General features: G+C 35.2%; 1 protein-coding gene across 1 annotated transcript in view; it reads right to left on the reverse strand.

Moving 5' to 3' along the window:
* LOC102230848 (zinc finger protein 385B-like) overlaps positions 1–15,983 on the reverse strand; it is a 79,358-nt gene extending 63,375 nt beyond the window's left edge. Inside the window, exon 1 of the mRNA XM_023340318.1 lies at positions 15,810–15,983. Within this exon, the coding sequence (XP_023196086.1) occupies positions 15,810–15,852 (43 nt within the window). The 5' untranslated portion in view covers positions 15,853–15,983. The remainder of the gene's footprint in view (positions 1–15,809) is intronic.
* Positions 15,984–19,237: the final 3,254 nt, after the last annotated feature.

Genomic DNA, 19,237 nt, shown 5'->3' on the forward strand with positions numbered 1-19,237 from the left:
TATTCCATATTTATCTTCATTGGTATTATTGTACGCAATATAAGTATTGCCAATATTAGGTAATCACATTTTTCATTACTGCTGTATTTTCTTTGTTATTTAACTCTCTGAAACTGAAAATAAATGTCACCAATATTACTTGAAACTTATCTTTTTGTTTTTATCATTTATGTCTTACACGGGTCGGGACTTGACACTGGTGTATACTTGGTTGTCTTTTCCACTTAAATTGTGTTTCATATCTTCTTAAATCAGTTGCCAGAGGAAAAAGTCACAGCTCTCAGTGTTGATGTTTATATTCACAGACAACTGCTTTTGTTACCCAGAAATAAAACGCTGCGCTCTGCTCTATGTGTAAACAAATCCGTGTCTTCAACTGGAGCACCTCCTTGTTTAAAAAGAAATAAACCTATAAAGTTAAAAAAACAACATATTCCCTCTATTTTAGCACCATCGTGACACCTATCTGTTCCAAAATGTGGAACAGTAATTTCATGTTGATACCAGCATGTTCAGTCTTTTCAACATCAATATCAACAAACTGTCAAATGTTATTTTTTACTTTTTTTACCGCTGGGTTTCACACTCCTAACAGATTGGTTTCTCCAGAACAACCCAGGCTATAGCAGGAATTTGCACCTTATAAATATATGTTTTTAGCTTTGACTGCAAGTTAAAGTATGTGGCGTTTAGAGGGTTTCACATATTTAACAGAACTTCAAAGCTTCAGTCTGCATATAAAACAGAGCTCGGAAAATACTGAGTATGTAAAATAGTCCCCACACTTACATCTGCATGATAACTATGCAAAGAGTTTGACTTTGTTAGCTTTGGGGTCAACAATATCTCTCTTCGGCTGTGATATCTGCATCAACCTTGTTTGTACTTTATCAGTATTACAAATAAAATACAAAAATATTAGTGAAACAAAATATAAACCCATAAACCAAGATCGTTACAACTATGTGGTTTCTGTAGATTAGAATAACATTTTAGAGTAATATACATTTCTAGACACATTTATGGTTATCCCTAGTAAATATTTGTAAAAAAAAAAGAAAAGAAAACAAAACCATAAATAATATTTGTTATAAGAGTTTTTTAATGGACATTATGTAATGGAGGAAAACAATGACATTAGATTCATATACATTTATTCAATAAGGGAGAAAAAGTTCCTGTTACGCAATTATTTTCAACCAAATCACAAATAATCCCTTTGAAGTAAATTTTCTCTTTAACTCAAACTGTTTAGGAAATTTTACATAAGAAATTCATCATGCTCTGTTTCAGGAGCAACAACTGGGCATGAGAATCCATGTTTATTTTACCACTAAGCTCAGTAAGTAGGATAATAATGGAGGTAACAAATCTGAAAAAGTAATTGGTGTCTATAACAACAATACGATGCCATCTTACATCTAGGAACTAATGTTTAGGAGACATACCAGGGAAAAAAAAGTCTATACCATCACAAATTTAAACGCGGAGTTAGCTAAACTCAACAAGGTCTTTAACTGAATCCATGCTCTTTGGTCAGATTACATAAAGATTGAGCTATTCTGGATTGTAAATCAACGACAAAATACTTGTGTTTCCCAGTAGCCGTTGCACAGTGCATACAGCAGTAAAACCAGCTGGAGAACGTCCTGGAGCTCAGCTTGGGTTGCTAGGTGACGGGCTGGGCTTTGCCAGGGTTGCTAGGTAACGGGCAGTGCCTGCAGATTTGTGTCATTACATTCCGTAAGTTTTTGAAACGGCTTGTTTTCGACACCAAAAAACATGAAGCTATTGCCAAAAAAAAAACCTGCTGGGTGGTGTCACTTTTCCCCATTGAATAAGTTTACTCAAGTTGATTTTCTAAATTTTTTCAGGGAGGTATTATACAACTGCAGTAAATAAAAACAAAAAAAAATCCTATTTGGTGCCACTAAATATGATCAGTAGCCTAAATGTGATATATATTGTATAATTATTTCGGCAGCCGATTTTAGTAATAAGTGGACTGTTGAAATCACTGAAAATGATGTATTTTAATGCTTTGCGCATATATATGATTATGTTTCATTTCTCAAGCACAATCCAATGTTGATGGACGTCTAAAGATTAGATCAGTGCTACGCCTCGCTCCCGTTCCTCTAATCTCACATGCTCCAAGCTCTTATCTGCTTCGACTCATATTAGAAGGCTGACAGGAATAGATTGGTTTGACTTTTAATTAGGTGTATTAAAAAGGTAAAATGGGTTGTAACTGTTTCCTTGCAGGCTCCTTAAATAGCCGGCCAGTTTTTTCTAGATTTTGTCATCTTCTAATCAGGCTCAGACAGATGGATTTTTAAATGCTGACCAGTGTTTCATGGAATATCGTGAAGCCTAATTTATGCATCATTTAAAGATTTTTTTTTCTTTATTCATGTAAAAGAGAAAAAAAAATCTAATAATACATATAAAGGTTGATGGATAAAAAAAGTGCACACATTATTCCAATTAAGAATCCATGGCAAAACTTGAAAATTTAATATTGACAATGTTCTCTATTCAGTGTAACTGAGCTTGAACAGCTTTACAAGGAAAAATGGGCAAAAAGTTCAGTCTGCAGACATGCAAACCAGACAAAGACCTTGCAGCTGGATTAGCAAGGAACTGATGTTTTAATGCAGTAATTCACAAATACACAATGTGTCTCGAGTACAAATACACAACACACTTTGTAGAATTTTCTTTTTAAAGAAATAAACAGATGAATTGAACCCATGCTTGCTAAAATGTAATGAAAATTACAACTGCAGGTTTTGGCTGTGAAAGTGGACTTAAAAAATTGTAAATTATTTGTTATTCAAATTAAGCTATAACACAAAAGAATGTAAAATAATATTTTCCAGACAATCACATTGTAAGAAGACATTAAAAGACAAAATTATTCATGTCAGTATCTCTGCAAATGTTTTAATTTAATCAGTTTTGCTTATAATCGCTTACATTAAACAGCGCTTTTTTTTAGCGCTACACAATCCCAACAGTACCAGGAGCGCTAAAAAATAAGAATCACACAGAACCAAGATATAATAAAGATATCAGGCGAATATAAAATACCCAAAATGTTTAAATACTGAGTCCAATAACTTTTTCATATATAAATAAAAGCAATAATAATAATAAAATTAGTATATTTAATAATAAAAAAAATTTAATAAAATAATTATTAGCAAATAATAATAATAATTTAATTATTTATTTATTAGCACTCTGTGGCGGGTGATATCAAAAGTAATAGTGGGCAGATTAGAGACAATAGGCTTTATCTCACTGCTAATCCAATGTTTCATTCATGTTGCAAAAAGTACAGAAACTTAACAGTAAACATTACGAGAACAACACTTTAGCTCAAAGGTAACAAATCCTAAAACTGAACTGTAATAGGAAATAACCCTGTACTTAAAACGCATCTCCAACAGATTATGACACCGTTAACAAAATTCTCCTGATAAAAAGCTTTTCCATGAACACACAACAGGAAAACAAAAACCACAACAGTAGCAGTGAATCTACATTAGTCCTTGTCAAACAATAAATTCTGTCCAGGTGACGGTAAATGAAAACTTAGCCAAATGATGACAGCGATCATTACTTGGAGAATATCTACAAGCCCAGCTGCTTCCCCATCGCCTCCCTCTGGCACAGCCGTGACAGAAACAGAGCACAAGCTGCACAGCTATACTATAATGGCGCCTTCAATTAAAAAACATTTAATTTGGCGCGCTTGAGTGGTCCTTTGTGCTCCGTGGTAATAGCCATCATTGAGAAAATTGGGCACAAAGGGCAAAATCGTGGAGCAACAAGGAGCAGAATTATTTTAGAGGAAGAGGTTGTGTGAGAAGTCAGGTGTGAAGCAATGCAGTTCGAGCTCAAGGAAAAACAAGACAGAAATGGTCACAGACGGATGAGGTAGGCATCTAAATGATGTTAAATATAGGTAAATTTCTGACAATATCAATTCCATCCAAAGATGGAAGCACAATTAGATTAGTGAGACAATGTATGACGAGAAACACAAGCTAGCAACATTTTAGAGACAGGGCCACTTATGGCTGCCCACCAAATCACCAAAAGACATTTAATACCTGTAATAGTCTAAAAATTCAAACAGCACATATAATTTTTGACGATACGGCAGCAATCGACAGAAATGCTGGAGAAAACAGCTTGTGCTGCCAGGCTCCAGTAAAATCTGCAGTGCTCTTTAAAATTAAATCCACTTTATGAGGATCTACACAAAGGTTTTTTACAAAAAACTGCAGTGTTTTCTTTCCTATTTTTCAAACTTGGAGGTAGACCTGTCACAATAATCAATAAATCAATTAATCACATGATAAATTAAAACAAACTCAATAATTTCCATTAGCCTGATTTATCGTTTATCTCTTTTTTTCTCTCTTTCTGCCAAAAATGGGAGGATAAAAGTCTTCAGTTTGATGTTTTAGTCTCTTTTAGCCCTATTTTTGAAGGACAATTTTGGTTATAAAGACTTACAAATTCATTTTATTTGTCATTTTCTGTATTTATTTTGTATATTTAAAATGTTGTCCAGTTCCAGTGTTAAATGTTCATTAGAATTTAAAGTTTATTGATCTTTGAGAATGTGTTCTTGCATTATTATCATGCAATTACCATTATAATACTTAAAAATAGTCTCAAAACAACACTATTATCATTAATCGCAATAACTTCTGTAACAATTTACCGACCAGGTAATATTGTACAGTCTGAATTCTCAGTTGACAATTAATCTATTACTAAATTAGTTTGTTATGTCAATAATCGATTAATCTGGTTAATTGTTTCAGCTCTCCACACCACCAGGCTACCGATCTCCACCACCCGGATCACCACCCCGCCCACAGCGAGCCCCCCAGACACAATAACTCATAAAACCATCCATGCCGTGAAGCAAGGCCGCAACACAACACCCAGGGCACTGCAACCCCCCCACCCCAGAGGTTGGGGTGCTGAGCACCAATGATGTCATCAATCTCCATGACAACCTCCCAGAAAACAGTCGGGGCACACCCACCTCAGGCCAACTGAAAACAAGACGAGGTCAAAACCCACCAATTGAACAAAGACAGTGACAAACAATAAGACTCAAACGATTAATCGAATTATTCGTGATTAATCGATTATTGGAATAATCTAATTTAGTCATTGATGGTTAACCGGCATATACAGACTAAAAATGGCCATTTTCTGAAAGAGCAACACAATCAGAATAGTAAATAAGCCAAAGCTGTACAAAAAATACATATATTTTCCATTTAAGATGAAAAACCTTATGCTATACCCAGAACAGCTCAAGTGGGAGTTTTAGCTTCACCTGGTTCAGATTCTGTAAAAAACAAACAAAAAAAAAAAACTCCAATTAAACATCTTTTGCTACCAAGTTCTTAATTTAAAAAACAAAAACAGGTTAGTACAGTTTTTTTTAGCTATAGATGCTTTCTCCACTACTAATGATCAGGCGTTCACTAACCGAATGTTGCTTTGCTGCATTTTTTATGCTAAAATGGTAATTTTTTTTACATAAAAAAAAGGAATTTAATTATTTCCTTATTTGCATCTGTTATTGTATTTACAGTAAAAATAAGTGGTTAAATAAATAAAAAAATCGGCAGAATGTGGCAATTTTTTATTTGATTAATCGTCAGAATAATCAATTAAAAAAATTATTGTTGTTTGCAACGATTATTTGCAAGACTCCACAAACCCCAACAATTTTATGAAACCTTGACTAGCATTAGCATTGTACTTCATAATTAGCATGAAAAACATCTCTAGATTTAGACTCATGAGTTTTTTTCTGTTGTCACAAACTACATCTGAAGTCAAAGCTGAGATTTTTCTTCAGGTGTAATGTTAGTTCTGTTGTTATGCAATTACTTTTATCTCTGATGTGGAGCAAAATCAGCTAAAAATGGTGAAAATGTGGAATCCTGTTCAAGTCTAAAACATATTTTCTATACGTCTGCACATACAAGACATATAAACACACACAAAGAGAAACATTTTCACAATACTTTCACCTGCTGTGCTGAATCTACCACCAATCCGTCCCCAGGGGAAATGGAAAGGTAATGGGACGCGGAACAATTCAACATCCCACACAAGGTGTATGTGCATCCCTGCATTCATATGATGGAAAACAAAGTGCAGCTGTTCATCTGTGGCATCATTTGGATGCAATTTCAGACATCACAAAGCAACTGTCTGCATTTACAGATGGAGGTAAAATGTGAAGGAAAGAGCTGCAGCGTCGCTTTGGTGTTAGCAAAATGACGCTGCCAAAGGAAAGATGGAGAAATCAACTGATTATTGAATACTCTAGCATACAGAGTGCTGATTAGGCCTGTCACAATAACAAGTTCTGTTGGATGATAAATTCACCCAGAGGTTATTGCAATAAACAATATAATTGTTTTGAGACTATTTTTAAGTAATATAATGGTAATAGCATAATAATAATGCAAGAACATATTCTCAAAGATTAGTAAACTTTTAATTCTAATGAACATTTAACACTGGAACTGGTAGACATTTTAAATATCCAAATTAAGTAACCAAAACAACAAATAAAATGAATTTTGAAGTCTTTCTAAACAAACTTATCTGACAAAAACAGGGCTGGTTGAGACCAAAGTACCAAAATGAAGATTTTTATCATCCAGTTTTTGGCAGAAAGAGAGAAAAAAGAAATAAACGATAAATCATGTCAAAGGAAATTATTACGTTTGTTTTATCATCCGATTAATTGATTTATTGGTTGTTGTGACAGGCCTAGTGTTGATATTTGAGGACATGATGGGAAAAAATGCTGTTTTCACACAGCATTTCTTAAAGAAACTTCACACCTTCACTAAATCGTCCTTGCTAACATTTATGCTGTTTTATCTCAAGGGAGATTCAAATTCCTCGACAGAAATCCAGCTTCTTATAAAATAACGTTTTATAATTCATGCAGTCAAGTCTATGTAATCTGTTTTTAGTATTGACCATTCTCGGCTTGTGTTTTACTGATCGTTTGTGGAGGTTTTGGCACTTCTCTACGACCTCGAGGAGCAGCTTTATCACCCTGTAGATATCTGTTTGTAGAGAGCCATGGAGGCGGCTCTGCTCAGGACAAACAAATAAAGATCCCGGTTATTGGAGCAGAGGCAGGTTTACTGCGTGAAGGAGATGCTCATTTGACTTATAATGACAGAGCCTGAGAGCTATTATGTTTTCAATGGGGGACTTAACCATAAATCCATTTCAGATCTGTGTTTGAGGCAAACTCACCGGGGGAAACCGTGAACAGCAATCGGGACCGAATCAATTGTTTCTACTGATGGTGTCCACCTGCAATTTGCTTCTGATGATAACGGTGGTTTGTCCTGTTTCAAATTACTACTGATAATATAAAGTGCTTGTTTTCCTTTGCTAGCTACAGAACATGAAGAGAGGAGTTTCTCGCCTAAATAAAGGTAATATTTTCAATCATATCTCTGTCTATGTACTATCATGAATAAACTCGAATATTAAAACTCTAACTTTTGAGTTATTATTGTTTCCTGGCACACTTTCTAGAATATTTTTTGGAGAAACAGCTCTGTCAAATGCAGCTGCCCGAAATATATTTTTTTCCAAACTGAATATCCAGCTAAAAATGAATCAGCACCAATTTTAGTATTTTAAACACACCAAAAAAAAACGTATCTCCCAAATGAAATCTTCTTCTTCTGATCTGTACACAAATAAAATAAAAATATTTTTTACTTAAAAATAAATTAATTTTTTATATATACACCAAACTCACCTTAGCATAATATTGAAGTTTTTATTATTATTATTATTATTATTATTATTATTAAAATGGTCATTATGTTAATGCATGATTTACTAAATCATCTCATTACATTGTCCTGTTTAGCCTCAACAGTAAATAATAAAATATTTTTCAAATATTGTTTTTAGGTACAGTAATCCTTGTCTATATGAGGATATGCAAAAGTCCTGCTATTAATTATATATTATTAAATAAATAAAACTGAAAAAATACATTTAAAATAGTAATAGTTTAAATAATAGTAATACATTTTTAAGTATTTAGATTTATACACCTATACTCTTAATACTTTGCTTAATACCATTAAATAATCTCCATTCAAATTGTGTTTTTCAAGCTAACTTCTTTGATGAAGGTTATAATTCCTAGGTCTGTCATGATAAATTTTGCTGGACGATAAATTGTTCCAGAAGTTATTGTGATAAACGATAATATTGTTGTTTTGAAACAATTTAAGTAATATAAAAGCAATGACAAAATAATAATGCAAGAACACATTCTCAAAAATCAGTAAACTTTAAATTCTAAGGAATATTTTACACTGGAACTGGACGACATCTAAAATACACAAAATAAATAAACAAAGCAAGAAATAAAATTAATTTTGAAGTCTTAGTAGACAAAATTGTCCTTCAAAAAAAGGGAGTAGTGGAAACCAAACTGAAGACTTTTATCATCCAGAGAAAAAAATAATCATTCATGTTAAAGGAAATGATTGAGTTTGTTTTAATTTATCATGCAATTAATTGATTTATTTATCATTTTTGTGTATCTAACAGACTGTTTTATGAAAACCTATTTGGTTCTGACAATTTTAGGACTTATATTTACAGTGAACGCTGTGTGTATTTTTCTAGGTGAACAGGCTCTTATGTGGGGACTCCTTGATTTATGTACTTTTAATTCTTGGTTTATTTGTGTTTTACTTTGCCAATTGTCCAGAGGGTCCTCAAATAAAGACAGAACAAGTTGTGTGCCAGCTGGCTGTCATGGACGTTAGTCATAAAACACATTAGGAATGCCACGCACATGGCAGCTGTAGCGTTCAGTGTCGCGCGCCAATGGGACATGTCATCAATCTCCATTAAAAACACAGGAAACACACAGATTTTGTTATTTATATTCAATTATAGTTTTTACCACCTTGTCACTAAAGACATAAGGGTTGTAGATTTTAAAAAATAGGCAACTGATTAGCAAGAAGTCAACAGGAACAGTATGCTTATTGGGTGATTGTTCAGTCTTTGGTAGACTTCAGCAGCAGAAGCCATGACTCCATTGACAGGAGAGGGCTGGAGCTCAAGCTGCTCCCCGCTCAATCTCGTTCCACATGATTATTCTCAATTTCACAGCTGATGGTTTTTACTGAGGCAGACGGCGGCAGCCAAATGTTAAAGTACAAAAGAAAAAGCTCCGAGATAGGAGAGAAAGTACGACAGATGGGGGAGGGGAAGGGTGTCAAAAAGATAAGCGGGTCGGTCCGATTCATCAGTGGCGTTTGTGATTGAGGTAATCTGAGAATGCAACCTTGCTTTTGCAAGACATGACGCACAATTCAGGGGGAGCAGAGTCTTATGAATCAAAAGATATACAAAATTAAAGTTCAGTTCAGATGTTGATGACTTATGGATTGTGTAAACAAAGATGTCAGAACCAACCCTTCACTAAAATATGTTTCTGCACTGCAATAGTATGAGATGCTCTTTACTATTGACATCTTGTTTCAGACTGACTCCTTAATGATAAAAAAAAAAACTTTCAATCATATCCGTACAAGGAACCGCATGTGCAACTATGGGTACGGAGATTTAAATGAAAAGACGGTAAATCCACATGGTATTTTCTGTCCTGCCCTTTGTGTGCCGTAGACAGAGACTCGCTCCCCCATCTCTTCCCAACATATCCAGCTGTGAGAGCCCTCCTCCAGCAGAAAATTGGCCTGCTGTGAAATACATATGTAAACTGTGACTGCAAAAAAAAAATCCTGAGCAGATTTTCCTGAAAATATCTGGTGAAAAGGATGAAAAAGGTTTGAATTGGAAGTACATCATTGTTCGATAAGTTAAAGTCTTTTAAAAACACTGACAATCATGACTACTATGGATGACATGTTGATTATTTTTATAATAAACTTATAAAATAAATAATTTCAATGTTTTTCAGTCATCCGTAAACATTTTAAACGGCACAATTCATAACATTTTACATGAAGACTTTCTTTGGTTGTAGTATTGAATCTCCGTGCTGCATTTGACACAACTGATCACAATTTACTTTCTAGATTGACTCTAGAAAGTCTTTTGAATTATCTACATCATGTGTCAAACCCGAGGCCCGTGGGCCAAATCCGGCCCGCCGTAGCTTTTTATGTGACCCTCTACATTCTAGACTAAACACTAAGTGTGCTTAAATATTATGTTAATCAAATTAATGCAGTTTTTATCTCCTTACTGCCAAATTCTATCAATTAGTCCCTCCAGTTTCTTGAGAATTATTGTGGAAATTCACACAAAATCAACAAACCTCTGCACATTTGTGCAAATAATTGGGAATTTATTGTAGATTTTTCTCAAAAAATGTCAAAAACTTTACTTGTTCTAAACAGCTGCCTCAGCCTTAATTGATGTCAGATTGTAGTTCATGATCTGTACAGCCAGTAATGAAAAGTCATCATAAATAAACGCAAATATTGCACATATTTCCAAATTAGTACCACAAACACTTTGATTTTTATTGCAAAATTAAAAAAACCATCACAAAAAGAATTAAAAATGTGGCGGGACAGAAAAGATGCTCAATAATACTTAATTTTAAGGATTCATTGATATTTTAACAGCTTGTGAACAGGTTTTATCAATACATTCTGGCACAACCAGCCCTTTAAGAGCATTCATGATTTTAATTTGGTCCAAAACAAAAATTTGTTTGACATTCCTCATTTATAGTCATCTGCTTGTAACAAGTTCAGTCGGAGTCCATGTAACAAGGTCTGTCATGATCATTTTTATTGGATGTTAAATTGTTCCAGTAAATATTGCCATAAACAATAATGTTCTTGTTTTGACACCATTTTTCAAGTAACAGATTGGTAGTGGCATAATAATGGAAGTCCAATAAACTTTAATTTTGTAAAAGAAACACTTAACACTGGAAAATATTTTAAATATCCAAAATAAAACAAGCAAAAACAATAAATCAGACAAATTATGGTGTCTCATTAGCATAATTCCCCTTCTAGAAATATCTATAATCAGAATGGAAACTATCAAGCTCGTTTTAAGTTATCATGCGATTAAATTGATTGATTAATTGCTTATTGCGACAATTTCAAAGATTTGAATGTATCGCACTTGTAACACCCTTTAACCAGTAAAGAACATCATCAGCCTTTTATTTCTGAAGAGTTGCCAAACTGAAAAAAACCCTCACAAAATATACTTTTTTAAAAGGCTCGATCTCAATAGCCTTCACACATCTCCTGTCATTTAACAAGTTTCCTAAAATTGTTCTTGTATATCGCAACTTAATATTACACTGAAAAAACTAAACGTCACCAAACGTCTTTTAACACGAGCAAAGATGTAAACAAAAATGATACATAAACACAGTTATTTAAGAAGATAATACCTAAAGTTCTACTTGTGGTTCTTATTCACATAGAAGCTAGTGTTAGGACTGTAGCACAGCTAGCCACTGCAGGAAGTTAGAAGTCGCTGCTGCAAAGTCAGGCAATCAATTTATGGGTTAACTGATTTTGTGTTATAACAAACATTAGGCAGATGGTTATGAAATTGTTGTTTTGATATTGCCAAGGATCGTGTGTTAATATCACAGCGATACCAGTATGGGGCTATGCTACGTTTAGCTACTTTTACCAAATGACAAACTAATCAAGCAGATTGTGAAAAATATTTCCTGTAAAAAGAGTTTAAGGTTCTCAAAACATAAGTGATATGGATGTTTTTAATAAGCAACTGCAGAGTGTAAAGAGTTATTGAATGCTATTAAAAATGGCTGAATTTATTAATCCATCAGATTGTAAAAAATATTCTATATCCTTTGTTCTACCTTGTGACACATTGTCAGAATAACAACAGTGTTTTCTTGCTGTTGATGATGAACTGTTTTTTTTTTGCCTCAGTAAATGAAAAATTGTGTTTTTTGTGCTGTGTGTATATTTCCCACCTTTGTGCTAATGTAAATATACATAAATATGGCCAGACTTCAGCCTGAGTGCATGTATAGCACCTCATTAAAAACTGAGTGCACTGCATGAGTCGGTAGCAGTAATTTTTGGAGTAATTTTCCTCTGTCAGATTTGCACAAATTTAGAATGAAAAAAGAAAAACACTGACAATTCCCCCCCAGTCCTCAAGTAAGTCGATAAAGAGCAGCAAATAGTTTCCACTCAGAAGCTGGAAGAGCAGAGATTGTTGGGTATTCCTCCAAAAAACAATGTTTATTATTTTATTAAAATGAGTCATTTTAGCTCCACATACAGAAGCAGTAATCTGGAGCCTCTGCAACCAGGGACATTTTCTGGTATGCTACTGTGATAACAATACAAGTGGCAATAAGAATTATTTGTTGTTACTTTTTTAGATAACTGTATGACTGTGACTCCATAACAAACTAACGCTGCTCTTGAAAAATACACATTTCAATATGCTTCTTTGAAGTGCCCCATTAATCCTATTTTTACATTTATTGATATTTATTTTTATTTTTATTGACAAACAATGGGGAAAATAGTAAAACTAACAATTCTGACCAACATGGACAGCGTTGGGGGCTTCCAAACATCAAACTAAAGAGGAACGATCTAGAGTCAATGCACAGCTTCAGTTATTAAAACTAAAACCATAGCAATCAGGCCTGAAACCTGGAAATAGTGATGGACTCTCACCTGAACCTTCAGAGCCACATAAAGACAGTTACAAAGTCAGTCTTCTCTCATCTGAAGAACATTACCAATGTGTTAGCAAGATCTAGAAACTCATCCATGCATTTAACTTTAGTTGTACTGATTACTGCAACAGTGTCTAAAAAAATCCGAGAGCTGCAGCTGATTCAGAACGCTGCTGCTGGTTTTCTGACTAAAACCAGGAAGTTAGAGCCCATCAGCCCAGTTCTAAAGTCCCTACACTGGCTCTGAGGATAGACTTTAAAATACTGTTGTTAGTTTATAAATCACTGAACAGCTTAGCACCACAGTACATTAAAGATCTGATGTTGTCATAGCAACCTTCCAGACTTCTCAGGTCTTCTGGTTCTGGTTCTGCTCTCCATCCCCAGAACCAGAACCAAACACAGAGAAGCAGCATTCAGCTTCTATGCACCACAAATCTGGAACAAACTTCCAGAAAACTGCAAAACAGCTGAAACACTGAGTTCCTTTATATCTAGACTAAAAACCCACCTGCTTGGAGTTGCTTTTGAAACATAATCAATTACAAATTTAATGATGGCACTTGACTAAATGTAATGTTTCGATTGTTGATTCTATGTTGCATGACTTTGTGTTTCTTCTAATTTTATGATGTAAAGCACTTTGAAATGCCTTGTTGCTGAAATGTGCTATAGCAGTAGTTCCCAAAGTGTGGGGTGCACCCCCTAGAGGGGGAGCAGTGCAATTGCAGGGGGGCGTGGGAAGCAGTATGGATGAATAAAAAAAAAAAACAGTTACACAAAAGTGTTTCACTGTAAAGATGGTTTGTAGTTTGTTTTGTTGCAACCTGAAGTGTAAAATTAACTTCAGTGGAGTTTAAAAACAAAATATTTTTATAGGTTTATGTCTGGTTGAACGATGTGTGTGCCCGGTTAATTTTTTTTTTTTCTTTTTTTGGGGGGATTTTATTGTAATCCATAGGGGGGCCTAGAAAATCTTTGGGAACCACTGTGCTATAGAAATAAAATTTGATTGACTAAATAACCCAGATAGTCAACTATTCAGCAAAAAAAAAGTTGATTTTAGTAGTAGTTCGTACGCAACATGAAGGGGAAATATACAGTACGTTTCCAGATTTCTCTGATTCGCATCCAAAAGAACAAGCAAGCTGCAAAAAAAAAAAAGAAAAGAAGAAGAAGAACAAACTCCCAGCTGCACACATAAGGAGTGCTGGTGAAAATGACTGCATCCCTCTGGGGAGTGGGCAGTGGGAGATGCGGGACTTGATGAATCAAGGACCTTTTGTTTGCAGCAAAATGATTGCTTCAGCCTCGTTGGAAAAGAACATCGCGTTGGCTGCGCTTGGCAGGTGGGAGACAGTCATTTGTGGCCATTTAGGTTTGAAGCTGCCGCAAAGAGGGACTGAGGAGAGCAAGGTCATTTAAAGAGGATGTAGAACGTAATGATGTGGCCAACGCAGGGTGTTTAAGTGTGTCTACTCTACTTGGATTGAGCTGCAGCTCAGCACGCCACAGCAACACTTGCAGTAATGAAAGAGACACACAGGGATCTTTACGAGGACGTAAACACAAATCTCAAATGTGATATTTCAGATTTAGAAATACCTCAAAATGCTCTCTTTTCTGTCTTTTATTAATTTAGCAAATTTGCAGAATCTTGTTAGAAAAACAGAATTTAAATGCACCTCTGGCCTTACTAGATGTGCGCCAAAAAAAAGAAGAAACATTTTGATTTTGTGGTATTTAGCATGTAATTTGTGAATCTACACACGATGCAGATCAGACCTCCATATTGCAGAAACAGGAAGAACACGTTGGAATGAGCAAACCTGCTCTGCTTTTTCAGCACAAGCTTCAGATTTTTATAAAAAATGTGGAAGAAAACACTGAAAAAAAATACGTATTCAGTTGGTTGATTTCTGCTAAATATCATGTGATTTGTTGTCCGCGATTTACTTCCGACCATTTCACAGCAATGGACAAGCAGAAGGATGAATGAGACTTTTTTCTTTTGTTTAAGGCTAATATTATTATCCTTAACATTAAAATAACAACCTTATATTATATAATATGATTCATGACAGAGAAACATTTACAAATGACAAAAATAATCCCTATTGAGTTAGGATTAAGCTGTTCAAATGTCATTTAAAAAGCTTCAATTTAGAACAAAGCAAAGATGTTTTCATGTAAATCTATTTAGAGAGAAAATTGTTACCAGTGAATGAATGTATTTGAATCCCTGAGGAGATCCTTTAGAAAAAAATTGAGAATATGTTTTCCTTTACTCATACTGAGGGATTGGAAATTCAGCTTTGCTAAAACAGAAGCAAAAAATATTTAGTTAAATCAATTGTGCTACATCTTTTCTAAGAATATTTAACTAATCTTTGAAATTTTAAAATGTCATTTTGTATAAAAAAAAAAGGAACAAATTTCAATATCACATCCACAATATATGAATTTCTACATGCAATGCACCACTGCAAAGGAACACAGCAGACAGCCAAAAAAACACCTTAAATTTAACAAGAATTAAATAATTTGGCTTCTTTAACAGCAACCCTTTGACCTCCAGACCGCTGCTAAGACTTGCCCTCGCCCAATAAAGCTACCAAGAATGACAGTATAAAAATATGAAAATATTCATCATCTTATTCTAAAACTGATCTGATTCTCCACCATCTTTTCAGAAAAAAAAGACAGAAAAGCTTAAGCAAGGGAATAAATTTCCAGACCTTTCTGCGTTTTTGATGCTTTAAATTACTTCCTGTAAATATTCTCAACTTTAATTTATATTTTGTACTAGCTCAACATGAAGCACAATACAAACTTTGAATGCTATATGGAGTATATATAACTATATGTGTTTGTCCATCTGACGGTTTGAGGTAGTTTTGCAGAAATTAGCTGCTTTTTGGTAAAATAGAGAGTCACACATTAAGAAAAGCTTTTTAAAAACGAGTCTAAATGGAGTTTAAACAGAACCCGCCTCCAAACGTAAAAACAAAAACTGTTTTCCTACCTGAGTGAGTCTGCTGCGGAGCTCCTCTGCTGTCGCTGTCCATTTCCAGCTGCCACAGATTACAGCGCGAGCTCAGCTCCTCGTGAGAGCACGTCCGCTGCCGCGAGCCAGTCAAGAAAAAGATAAACTGCGCGGGTAATGGGCGCGCGCTGCGCCACCGCCGCCTGCGCGAGAGAGATACCGAATCACAGCGCGCGAGCTGGGATGACAGAGGACAACAGAGGAGGACGAAATGAAATCAGCCGGTGAGAAAAAAACATAAAACACAGAGCGGGAGGCATGAAGAAGCAGCAACTCACACAGAATTGCTGTGAAATGTTGCGACTAAGAAGAAAAACTTAGAAAAACGGGCTTTTTTCCTCTACATTTTCAAAACAGGATTAAGAGACTGATGGTTTTATCCCTTAAACCCAAAAACAAACACACAAAAAAAAAAAAGAAAATACGGAGATTTATATACAAGACGCTCGGGAAAACAAAAAGGGCAAAACTGGTGCCACTGATTCAAGTTTGAAAATAAAAATTACACCTGAACATTTTCTCAAGCTGCGTTTCTATTGCACAATTTGACATTTTGAAAATAAATTCACTAAAGGAAAACGGCTATTTCAATTTTCCAATTAACAGATTTGGCACAAGGATGAGGTGTTTTTCTTTTCTTTTTTTGGCCGTGTTAAAATTGGTTTCGATGGAAACACTTTTTTCACATCATAGAGCCACGTGATCAACGGATGTTGCCACTGACGTAAACCAGGAAGACGACGACACAGACAGGAAGTATTTGGAGTGTCATACCGTGGCTTGTTTTTGAATTACATTGCATGAACAAACTTATTCATGTATGCTTTTATTTACATTTCTTGTCTAATGGTAACACCAAACTTGTGTTTTTGTCTACATTAGCAAAATATTTACAGAGTTTTGTGGACATTAGTCATGGAGACGTAACTTCATTCTGTCATGCAGAGTGCCAGTGGAAAAGTGAGCACCTTTATTGCGCACAATGAGAGAACAGAAAACAATATGGCCGGCTTGCAAATGACAATGATACGGAAGAGAACTTTATTCAAGTAATAGTATTTTATTCTCGTACGAGTTTATTCTTGTGATATGTACTGTATATTTATGCTTATTGTAACAGTGTTTTATGACTTTATTCTTGGAATTTTATTTTATTTTTTCTATAATACTACGTTATAAGTACCACATATAGAAGTGGGAGAGACTGTATTTTTTCGGTGTGAAAAGACCTGAATTGGGCCATTCTGACTGCGGTAAAAAAGCCGGATATTGGTTGCATTTAGGCAAAACAAAGTAGATTTGAGTCGCATTTTCCTGCCCCTAACTCCTTTGCCTGAAGTATTTATTCAAACAAACCTAAACAAATTGCCTTATAGTAGATTTGATGAACGATTAAGTGGAATTTAAAGCTTAAAAACAATGCTAATGTTAGCCTATAAACAGTTATAGTAAAAACCTGCTCCAGCTTAATGGCTGACAATAAACAACTTGAGAAGTCACAGGACAATGCCGTCTCACTGTGACACGTCAAATCCCTCCCCACCTCCAGGTCGTATTTATGTCGTGTAGGTCCAATCCCAGCCCTGTCATAGCTGCTCATTAACATCGTTGGGCTGCGCTCAAAAGCAGATGCCTGCAGAAGAGTCGGGGAGTCCAGTGACACCGGGACATGCCTGCGTCCGCTGCGGCCAGCTCGCTATGCATGCGTGTTTAATTCAGCTGTCAGCCAGATCGTGATGCATGAACGGTGGAACATACTTGGAGTTTGAGCTATGTCCTTCGCATTGAAATCCTTTGACGCCCTGCTTGACCTCACCATAAGGTAGCTGCCCTAAAAATAAAGGAGCTCATGTGTTTGTACTCGTCTTTTCGCTTCTGGGTGCGGAGACGAAAGCAAACCCAACAGATGCATGCACTGGGCACCTCCAGTGAAGAAGAATCAGCCTCCTGCTGCTAAGGTTAGAATAAAATGTGTGCAGGCCAGTCATCATGCTCCCTCCATCAGACTTAATAACAGCCCTCGGCTCCATCATCATCTTGAGTGCTTTCATTAAAGAACATTTTTATTCTGCTGCGCTCAAATCATCAAGAAATTGTCCATGACGAGGAGAAGCGTGTTATGGCTCCAACCCGGTCACCATGGCAATGTGCACGTCTTCTTTTTTATAAACTCATTTTTTTTTTTGCCTTTCAACTTTAATGTTTTGATTGAGATGACACTTTCAGGATGCCAGTGGTTCATTTCAAAAAGATGGAGTGTGGAGCTGCAGCCACATAATGGTTGCACTTCACAGCCTGGAGCAGAGCAACCCCCAGCGTTGAAGAGTGTTTCAGCTTGACTACACAATCCCCCGCCATTTGTAGTAGTTGTTTTTTGTTTCATAAAGAGTGTGCCATTTATTGTCTTCTGTATGCGACTGATTTAATTATACCTACTGTCTAAAGGCCATCTAAAAATGTAGAAATATTAATCCTTTCTTCTCAATGCGACAAATGTTGGGAAATTAAAAGGACAGAGCATCTGAACTGATGTTTTACCACAAATTAAACCATCAATCAAGCTTTCAGGTAGACAAATTATGTTTTTTTTAATTTGATGCAATTAGGTTTGGCGGGTATTTTTCTACTTCAATATAAATAAATACAATTATATTCAAGGTGTTAATGTAGTTTACTTTGTAATTTTTCAGCAAGAAGGTATCCAGTTCAAATCTCAGCAGTAAAACGTATTTTTTCCCTCGTATTCGTCTTCTGCATTCACTGTTTTTTTTTTTTATCTCACTTTGTTTCAGATTACCAAATAAATTTTTACATCAAACAAATACAATCTCAGAAAATTGATAAAAAGCAGTTTCCAAGTTATGAAGAATAAATCTACCCCAGCCAACAATGGCCTGTCCATGAAAGAAACCCCTCTCCACGTCACGGTTGTTAAATTAGGATAAATTTAGTTTCATTCGCCACAAGATCTGGATAATCAAGAAACCTCTTAGTATAGCACCATTAATTACATAAAAAAAAATTAAAACAACACAAACTAAAGAAATCCAAATCAGAAAATATAAGAAGTTACAAAGTAATTTCTAAAAAACGTTGGGACATTATCTAGTTGAAACGCTTAATATTTCTATGTTACAGCCTTATTCCAATTTGTATTAAGTTAATTTCTTTCCTCAACACTCTACAAAAAACCCAATTATGACAATGTGGGGAAAAAAAGTTTGAGTTTTATCAAAAATAGGAACCAAGAATTCACATTTACACAACAGCCTTTGCTCATCCTTGAGATGTTTCTACGTCTAAATTGGGTCTAATGTTGCAAATTCAGTCGATTAGACTTGATGGACGAAGTTTGGAACCACCAGGACTTTTTCTGGTCGGTTGTCTAAACTGAGCGATCGGAGGGA

The sequence above is a fragment of the Xiphophorus maculatus genome, chromosome 10 (genome assembly GCF_002775205.1).
Source record: "Xiphophorus maculatus strain JP 163 A chromosome 10, X_maculatus-5.0-male, whole genome shotgun sequence".
Classification (NCBI taxonomy): Eukaryota; Metazoa; Chordata; class Actinopteri; order Cyprinodontiformes; family Poeciliidae; genus Xiphophorus; species Xiphophorus maculatus.